Source organism: Solanum stenotomum, chromosome 2, assembly GCF_019186545.1.
Source record: "Solanum stenotomum isolate F172 chromosome 2, ASM1918654v1, whole genome shotgun sequence".
Taxonomy (NCBI): Eukaryota; Viridiplantae; Streptophyta; class Magnoliopsida; order Solanales; family Solanaceae; genus Solanum; species Solanum stenotomum.
Genome location: NC_064283.1, coordinates 8,942,978 through 8,952,715, shown reverse-complemented (window position 1 = coordinate 8,952,715; position 9,738 = coordinate 8,942,978). Strand labels below are relative to the sequence as shown.

The following is a 9,738-nucleotide window of genomic DNA, read 5'->3' as shown; positions in this document are numbered from 1 at the left end:
GGAATTTTCTTGCAACTGTATTAAAGTTGAATTAGCTCAATTTCATAATTGTAGTAAAATTGAATTAAAATCATGAACAATATATTTATAATACATATTTCAAATATATCATCTTCTTATATAATTCAAAATAATTTATAAGATACATATAATAAATGGTTTATTCACGAATAATGATATATGTTCAATTCAGTTTATAGATTATTGTCTTGTCTTTCGTTAGTTACATTTTCAATTCATTCTTAATTCTCTCTTCTAATTCAACTTTAATACTATGTAATACAATTTTAATTCATTTTGAAGTTTTTTGATTTATTTGTTACTATTGGATACTTATTTAATTCATTATTGATATAACTTATAAGTTTAATTCAGTTTATAGATCATTATCTTGTCTTTCGTTAGTTACGTTTTTCATTCATTCTTAATTCTCTCTTTTAATTCAACTTTAATACTATGTAATACAATTTTAATGCAAATTTAATTCATTTCGCAGTTTTTTTATTTATTTGGTACTATTGGATACTTCTTTAATTCATTATTGATACAAGTTTAATTAACTCTAGAGATCATTGTCTTGTCTTTCGTTAGTTATGTTTTCCATTCATTCTTAATTCTCTCTTCTTATTCAACTTTAATACTGTGTAATACAATTTTAATGCAAATTTAATTCATTATGCAGTTTTTTGATTTATTTGTTACTATTGGATACTTGTTTAATTCATTATTGATACAAGTTTAATTTACTAAATAGGTCAATGTCTGGTCTTTCATTAGTTACATGTTTTTATTCATGCTTAATTCTCTCTTCTAACTCAACTTTAATATTTGCATAATACACTTTTAAATACAAGTTTAATTCATTTTGCAATTAATTGGTTGATTTGTTACGATTGGATTACTTGTTTAATTCATTATTGATACAAGTTTTTTTCAATTTATATGCAGATCAAAGAATGCTCTTTTGTTTGCTACATTTTGCATTCATGTTTGATTCTCTTATACTAATTCAACTTTAATATGTTTGTAATATATTTTTAATTCAAGTTTAATTCATTTTGCAGTTTCTTATGTCTCTTTATTTGTTACGATTAAATTACTTGTCTAATTAATTATTGATACAAGTTTTATTCAGTCTAATATCATTGGCTACTCTCCGAAAAAAAAGGAAAAAGAGCAATAGTAAAAAAGGGAGAAAGAGCAACAAAAAAGAAAGGAAAGGAGAATGAATAACAGAAAGAAAAAAAAAAAGAAAGAAGGAAAGAAAGGAAGGGAGAAAGAGCGAGACAAAAGAGAGAAATTAAAGAAGTTCTTATAAATGCTAATAATTAAAAAGTATGTTTAAAATAAGTAATTATTTTTTAAAAGGAATCCACTCAAGTAATTAATCCTTAAGTTATTTTATGTATCAGAATTTATGTATCTGGCTGAATATAATGTATTTGAATGCTACACTTTTTAAAGAATTTTTGTAAAATAGAAAAAAATAGAGATAAAATGTAATTTAGGTTTTACACTATAAAATTTATGTAAGTTATTTTTTCATAAAATATGATAACTCGAGATATACCTCTATCGCACTCCTTTAAAATATATGTAAGACGTACGAAACTCTAAAAAGTACCATATTAATATGTTTGGTAGAAGAAGTGTGTAACTTTACATTTTAATTGAATAGAGGGTAGTAAAATATTACAATAATATGTTTCTAACTATCTTATTTTATTTTGTGAGTCAACTCAAATTCCAATTCAATTTATGAGATATTATTAGAATCTCAAATTCAAATGAATTTTTTGCAAGATATCTTTTCATATGTATTCGAAGTTTTCTTAAATTAAGTTAATTTTTTAAATCTAATTTTTGAATATTTATATTTTATTTCTAAAAATTCAAATAATTTAAATTATAAAAATTAATTCTCGAAATTCGAATTGTTTCACGTAAATCAATTGACGTAGAGGGAGTAACGTGATTGTGCGAGATGTTTTATACTTGCATAGTTTACCGGGCATGAATAAATCAGAGCACTTCACAGCCACTGTGCTTGTTTAATTTCTTCCATCACAAAGCCTTAAAGCCTTCCGGTATATTGAACCCTCTGCTGGTCTCTCCGGCGATCGTTTCACCGGCGAAAAATCTTCGGTAAGTTCTCCGATGAACTGGATTTTTTCTCTATTTCGTTCCTAAAATTAAGCCCATATCCAATTTATTTTCTTATGGGTCTGTACTTTCTTGTCCCCTTCGTGAGGTGGAAGCTTTAATTTGGTGTTAAAATCAGATACTACTCCATAAGAAGCTGAAAATACAGCTCTTTTCCTGTGTTATTAGCAAGGGAAATGCGTGAGATAGTTTTTTTTTTGTGTTGTAATACTTGTCAATAACACTAATTTGGGTATGGCTTTACAATTTTAATTTATTTTTATTTTCCTCTAAATATTTTCTTTTGCTTAGCTTATATTCAGAAGAATTGCTTGTCTGTTTGACGAATGTCTTTCTGCTTTAGCTTTTACTCTGATGCTTTTCTGAATATCTACTATTATGTTTTTTCAATTTTCTGATAACAACTAGTTTTGATACAATTATAAATATACATTGAAATCTATGATCTTATTTTAAAAATTTAGTAACTAGGTTAAATTTGATTGGTTCAATCGATTTTAGAATTATTTGACACCACTATCTAGGAGTGTTTATACATTATTTTTGAAGATCTTCTAAGAGATGAAACGCTGGGCCATGGCATAGTTTATTGGAAGATCACATCCAAACGAAAATTAGAATTGGCAGAGAGAAGACATGGCTGATTTCGTGACATCTACTCATAAAACCAAGTGGATTTTTACTCCCCAAGATATTGTGAGTTACAATTGTTCATCAAAAATCTTGGAGAATATCATTTTTTGTTCATTTTCCCATTTTTATTTGAATTTTTGGGTTTATGAATGGTTTACTGTATTCACAGAAACATAAGTATAAAGTTGCTAATCACAGAGCGAAACAAGCACTAGAGAAGGTACGCTAGCTCATTTTCTTAATATTTTTTTGTTTAATTTGCTTTTTCATTTTCTGTGTGATATTTTTTCTTTTGTTGAGATACCCTTTTCACCTAATTAGTTTTTGTTTTGATGAAGGCAATATGAATGTGTTCTTTGACCTTTTGCTGTTGTAGTTAGTGTTTATCTTTAAGACGTGGTTCATGCACATGCATAATGAGATGTCCAAAACCCATGGTTTGTATTCTGTAACTTGCTTAATCAATATGAACAAGGCAACATGAATAACAAATATGGTATAGACATGAAACGGTAAGTTAAGTGAATAGAATGAACCTGAGTTCTGATTCTGATAGCTAGCAGTGTCATCGGGTAAGCTTGATCTCGTTGATATTATTCAGAACAATGAAATCATAGAGCTTCAGAGCTTAAGAACACAAAGAAAGAGTATAATGCTGGTAAAATGAGTAAAACGTGGATGGTTTACAACGAGTAGATGTAAGATTTTTCATAGCTAAACCTTAGAGAGCAACTTCTATGGTTCCCGCCCTCATAAAGTTCACTAATTGCACGTTTACTTCAGTTATGTAATGGCTGACGGAGATCTTGGGCTCTTTCCCCATCGACTAGCATAGATTGAGCCAGCTCTTTCCACAACAGCTGGCAGAGATCTCAGACTCTTCGGCAACACAACGGCTGGACCCCTGATCTTATTTTGACCTTATCTTGTTAGGTCACAACCTGGTGCCCAGTCCCGTATTTTTGGAGCTAGATGGCTTTGCCGCTAGGACTCTGGCTCCAATTGTCTTGACTCTGGATTTTTCATTGATAGGATTACCTTTACTGGTCACGTTCTGAGGATAGCATTTGGTGTTGTCCCTGCTGAGTCACTCTTGACCTACTCTTCTTTCCACGTGTCGTTTTTGATTGGCCCAAGTCTTAAGTCCGATTCTTGCCCCATAGAGTTAGACAGAGTAGAATTTCTTGTCCATTTTATGTGTTTGGTGTATGAAATTCTGTATACCGGCATTATGCTTTTTTCAAACAATTATGTTACCTTTCTCTCTGCTTCAACGATTTGCCTAATTTTTTAGGCAGCATTACCTGAAACTTTATGGCCCAGAACATAGGTCTGATTTATAGTGCTTGTGGGTGTACTAATAATACTGATAGCTAATTCTGTTGTGAAGTATGGAACAACGCGAATGGAAGTTGATATTGATGGGTCATTCTCATATGCTGAAAGTCAAAATGACGCAAAAGATAGTGGTAAGATTGTATATTTTCAGACCAAAGTAAAACTAGAGACTATAAAGTTTCTGGTTTGCCTTCCTTTAATCTTGGAAGATAATCATAATTCTTATCATTCTTTTGGTTGCTATTTTGGTTGGCATGTTAGCGGAAAAGCGTCCTAAACCACTCAAGGTTGAAGAAGAACAACTTCTAAGGGCTTTCTACGAGTTCAAAATTCAAGACGTCTGTGATGCGTTTAAGTTCCCACGTAAGATTCAGGTATAAAGTTTTGAGTATTGGATCTGCTACTATAATGGATCAACTAGATGGTTAAACAGTTCTCATGCTTGTTTGTAGGCGACAGCTCTCATTTATTTTAAGAGGTTTTATCTACAATGGTCCGTGATGGAACATCACCCTAAAGACATTATGTAAGCTTCTTATCTATCTTCTCTGTGCTTTCTTATTAAAAAAACTTACTAGGCTCCCCCTATCTTTATGTAGTGTTTGGTTGGACATTTGGACAATAGTTACTTTTTCCAAATTCAAGTTGAAGTGCATTTTAAAAACATAAACAAAGTCATCTGGATTCCACATATATGATGCATACAGTAGTTGATAGTTGACAGAGACAAAGCTTACTAGCACCCCCCCCTCCCCTCTTTTTGTAGGTTAACCTGCATATATGCAGCTTGCAAGGCAGAGGAAAACCATGTATCAGCTGAGGAGCTTGGGAAGGGTATTGGACAGGATCATCATGTAATCCTCAACAATGAGATGCTGGTTTTCCAGGCATGGATTTTATTTGATGGTCATGTCATTCTACAATTTCCTTCAAATCTTTGCTTAATCAACTTTTTTCTAACCTTTATTTTGCAGAGTCTTGGATTTGATCTAATTGTTTATGCTCCATATCGTGCTCTTGAAGGTTTTATCAGTGATTTAGAGGTCTTTTTCTGTTGATCTGTTACACTTAAACCCTTTGAGTAATAATTTCTGTGTTGACGTCTTCCTTTTAATTGGTAGTTATTTCCACTCCTTGTACTGCTTCATTTCTTCATTGCAATTATTGACTATTGCTCTTGAAATTGTAGGAGTTCTGTGGAGCTAAAGATGAAGACCAGCTTGTGGCACTGAAGGTAGTTGCTATTTCTTTTCAACAGGTTAAGTAGTTCAAGTGAAAAGCTCTCCCCGCTTACCTTGAGGTTGAGAAATCAAGTTACGAAGGGAGTAAATGGAGGAAAAGGGCCACAATTGACTCCTGGGAGGAGGTTGGGTTGGGTTACTGGTTAGTAGTGGGGTAATGTAGGTTAACATATAAAAACAATTTGTTATTTGCTTTTCCATGCAAGTTGCCTCATGCAGAAATGCAGGGTAAGGCTGCATAGATTAGACTCTTGTGGTCCGGCCCGGCCCTTCCCTTGACCTCACTCAGAGTGAGAGCTTTAGTGCACCGGGATACTTTTTATTCAATTTTCTTTTATCAAATAAAATGTTCTTCCACTATTTCTGCTCCTTGTAAATTTTGGCTTCTGACAATTGAATTTCATCCAATGTCGCCCAATAACTAGTAGTTTTGCAGTTAAACCACCCAAACCATGTGAATGATGTATGCGATATTGAAAATCTTCAGTTCTCCACCCAATGGAACAAATGCTGATTTCACTCTTCCCATTTCTATTGTTTGTAGTTCTTCCTTAGATAATCAAGGTTAATGCATCTTCTTGCTAGATTATCATCAATCTTCTTTCAAACATAACAAAGTTGGTGGCATGTTGGAGATATGGTGATTATTATAATTCAATTTATTCTTAGAATTTCAAATCATAGATCTCTATGTAGCTCATTGAGCTACCCACCAACTAATCTTTCTTTTATACTTCAATTTATTTGTTCAAAACATTTCAGTGTACACAACATGGGACAAGAAGAAGGAATAAACTTCCCTCATAAGTAGTTGGTAACATTCTGACATGCATCGATGCATTACTAACTGTAATTCATCTACTGTAGATGATGAATTAATTTTGTTATTCCTTAGTGAGTTCAATTTATATTACTCTGACATTTGTAGTCGTCTACCAGCTAAGTTTATTTTCTTCTGAAGTACAGGGTTCACTTGATACTGCTAGGATTGAAGCAGATAAGATTATGCGTTCTGATGGACCACTTCTATTCCCACCTGGGCAGGTTATATTTTATCATTTAAATACTATATTGAAAGGATTTTATACTGTACGAATCTAATTACTGGCTCTTCCCATCTGCAGAGAATTATATTAACTGATAAATACATCTTTGAGGCTTGCTTCATCTTGTTGAAAGAAAAGTTTCATGTTCCACTCAGTCATAAACTTTTGAACTAGTTTGTTCCCTATCCATATTTTTTGATTTCATGTGAAGTGTGGATACGGAGAATGGATCCTCTGTTAACTACAACAACATACTCAGTGTAATTCCACAAATGGGGTTTGGGGACAGTGGAATGTATGCGGCAGGCCTTTGTGGGGTGGAGAGGCTGTTTCAGAATAAATCATCTGTTATTGACAGATAATTTTCCTGGTATGGTTAGACCAGATCAAATCTAGCTTGTTTGACATTTTAAAAGAAGCAATTCTAGCTATAATTTCCCATAAGCTCCTCATAACTAGCCCTGACAATTAACTATGACTATCCCTAGTTTCTCCCAACTATCTCTGGCAACTAACCAAGGCTATTCTTTTTGTCTGATGATTGATTGAAATTTTTTGGAGAGGAGGCTTTCCCATAGGCTCTTCTATATTTCCGAGGTTGTGGTTAGATTCTAGAGGAGCTCTTCTATATTTTGGCCACATTTTGCCCATAGGAGTCATATTTATCACAGGACAAATCATGTGATGTTATTAGATGATAGCTGTTCTGACAGAGGACAAGACTGCATTATGGATAAAATTGAAATGCATAAGAAGAAACTTTTTCTGATGATCACTGAATGGTAACATAGTTGACATCTGATAAATTCATCTGATGACCTTGTTGGATACCTCAGTGAAGCAAAACTCATGCTTTTGCGTTCTATGTGATTTGCTCTTTTAAAATGTGCTACTGATAATACTCACATGCACATCTTCTTAGATAATTTTCTGATTTAAGTTTCTTTTTCCTTATTTCAGTTGGCATTGACAGCTTTGCATAGAGCTAACGCAGCGCATAGCATATTTGATTTTGAGAGGTCCCAGTCCCTTTCTCGTTTGGACAGAATCCACAATTATCACTAACATTCTGATTGACATGATAATGATTCTTTAAACAGGTACCTAAGAAGTGTCCTATCACATTATCAGCCAGCTCATGCCATTTCAGAACTTACTGGTTCTATAAATGCCATTGATTCTTTGGCAAGTACTTAACCTTGTTATTACTGCATGCCTGGAATGGTTTATCTTTCTCATCCCACTGACTTCTTCCCCGAAATCTTCATTTGGGTTTAACATAGTCCTCTTACTGCCTGAACTCCTGGCATTTGAACAGGTTGGCAAACTTTTGACTCCGACTTCCAAAGATGTGAAGCACGTTGATCGGAAACTCAAATCATGTCTTGATCCGGGTTCACATGACAAGTGCGTTCAATCAACTCTGATTTGATTATCATTTTTCCATCTTTTGGTTTTTGCGATAATTTATTGGCCCTGCCAAAAAATGATACTGGTTTGTAAATGCAGGAGTAAAAAAAGGAAGCATAGATCCAAAGATGGCTCACAGGAGGCTACAGACATATCTTGAACTGCTCTAACTCAAGTTTGTAGCTTCAAAGCATATCTTATTTGGCCAGTGGAAATAGTGTTTCTCATTGCTGCTCATCAGTTTCCTAATATAGAACAAAAATTCAAGCTAGACTGGAAGACATTGTCTACAACATCTGCATCAGGTTGAGAGTAGAAGTAGAGGCGGGTCGAGGATTTAAGATCACAAATTTCTCAAGACTCTTTTTCTTCTTAAATTTTGTACTATGAAATCAATTAGTGTCAAATTAGTTGGGACAACGGTAATAGTAGTTTAAACAAGAGATATTTTTCTTAAATTTCGTATTTCAGAACTTTCATGAGACACTTTCTCCTCTTTTTTTTCAAAACAAAAGCTGCAGAAAGAAAAAGGGTCAAATTAAGTGGTATTGTCAAGCTTGTTTAAATTTGCAATTTATTATAACTTCAGACACACGAGTATGAAATTCACATGTCTAAAGTTATGTATCTTATATGTAACACAAATATATATATATATATATATATATATATATATATATATATGAATAATTGGATGACTAAATTCTACAATTTACTAGCGTCATGACTCATAATGAATAATATATAACTTCACTTTTATTATTTTTATAATTTTAGATTAGGTTCAAGAGTGTCAAATTTAAGTAATTTAACTCATTCTAGAAGTTGCATATTGTAGAGATGAGGATATTGAGATGGATGTGTAGTCATAATAGGAGAGAAAAGATTAAAAATAAGGATATTCAGAACAAAGTGGGAGTGGCCTTCATGGTGGACAAGTTGAGGAAAGTGTGACTGGGATAGTTTGGACATGTGAAGAGGAGATGCGTAGACACACCATTGAGGAGGTGCAAGAGGTTGGTAATAGAGGGTACAAGGAGAGACAGAGGTAGGTCAAAGAAGTACTGGGGAGAGGTAATGAGACATGATATGATGGACATGGTCTTAGATAGAAAGGTGTGGAGGACACGTATTAAGGTAGAAGGTTAGTAGGTAGTATAGTGTAGGCCATTGTACTAGTTGTATTATTGTAGCTTTTGTTTTTTTATATTTATTAGTGGTTTGTCGGGTACTAGTTGTATTATTTATTATTGTTTTCAATAATCTATTTATTATTGTTTTCAATCATCTATCTTAGTATGTTGTTGATTGCCTCCTTCTTCATTGTGCCTCGATTTGCTATACTTGAGTCTGTTGGGTTCTGAAGGGTAATTAGGGCATCATGCGGAAGCTTACAATTTGCAAATTATATAGTCGATAAATCAGATAACAAAAAATTTATACTAAAAATCAAAATATTATTATATCAAAACTAATATAAAGAAAAACATTGAAACTTTAGAGAAAATAAATCTCCCCATAAACAAGACTCTTAAATGACTACATTGTGGATGTTATTGTGTTAGAAGAAACAAACTTATATTTATAGAGTCCTAAAACCTTTTCTTACTAGAAAAGAACTAGTTACTCCAAAACCTTTTTCTAAAAGGAAAGAATAAGCAAAATATGAAAGAATATTATATTTTACTTTCAGAAAAAAGTTAAAGCATTTATGGTAATACTTTGACTTTACTTTTAGGAAAAAATAAACTTCAAATAAGGTAAGAAAATCAGGGCAAAAACCCTAACAAATCTCCCCTTTTGGTTGGATTTTCTTGACAAAACTTGATCCATCTTCTTCACACAATCTTCATGTATCACTGCTGCTTACCATGATTTAAAAATTGATCTGGGTTAAAAATTGTAGC

General features: G+C 32.8%; 1 protein-coding gene across 3 annotated transcripts; it reads left to right on the top strand.

Annotated features, from left to right (window-relative positions):
- Positions 1-2,056: 2,056 nt before the first annotated feature.
- LOC125856486 (cyclin-H1-1-like) lies at positions 2,057-8,379 on the top strand. 3 transcript variants are annotated; one of them, XM_049536044.1, is made up of 13 exons: positions 2,057-2,145; positions 2,713-2,859; positions 2,966-3,016; positions 4,187-4,265; positions 4,396-4,508; positions 4,587-4,660; positions 4,901-5,177; positions 5,324-5,368; positions 6,342-6,419; positions 7,382-7,440; positions 7,522-7,606; positions 7,740-7,828; positions 7,931-8,379. In XM_049536044.1, exons 2-13 carry the CDS (start codon positions 2,800-2,802, stop codon positions 7,989-7,991), a joined length of 1,071 nt encoding a protein of 356 aa, XP_049392001.1. In that variant the 5' UTR covers positions 2,057-2,145; positions 2,713-2,799; the 3' UTR covers positions 7,992-8,379. The 3 variants fall into 3 exon arrangements, with proteins under 3 accessions (XP_049392001.1, XP_049392002.1, XP_049392000.1); XM_049536045.1 differs by having other exon boundaries at positions 2,067-2,145; positions 2,723-2,859; XM_049536043.1 differs by lacking the exon at positions 2,057-2,145 and having other exon boundaries at positions 2,684-2,859.
- Positions 8,380-9,738: the final 1,359 nt, after the last annotated feature.

Coding starts and splice junctions, on each gene's coding strand:
- LOC125856486 (XM_049536044.1), top strand. CDS start 2,800: ATGGCTGATTTCGTGACATCTACTCATAAAACCAAGTGGATTTTTACT. Junction 5,178..5,323: donor GTTTTATCAGTGATTTAGAG/GTCTTTTTCTGT, acceptor TTGAAATTGTAG/GAGTTCTGTGGAGCTAAAGA. Junction 6,420..7,381: donor TTCTATTCCCACCTGGGCAG/GTTATATTTTAT, acceptor TCCTTATTTCAG/TTGGCATTGACAGCTTTGCA.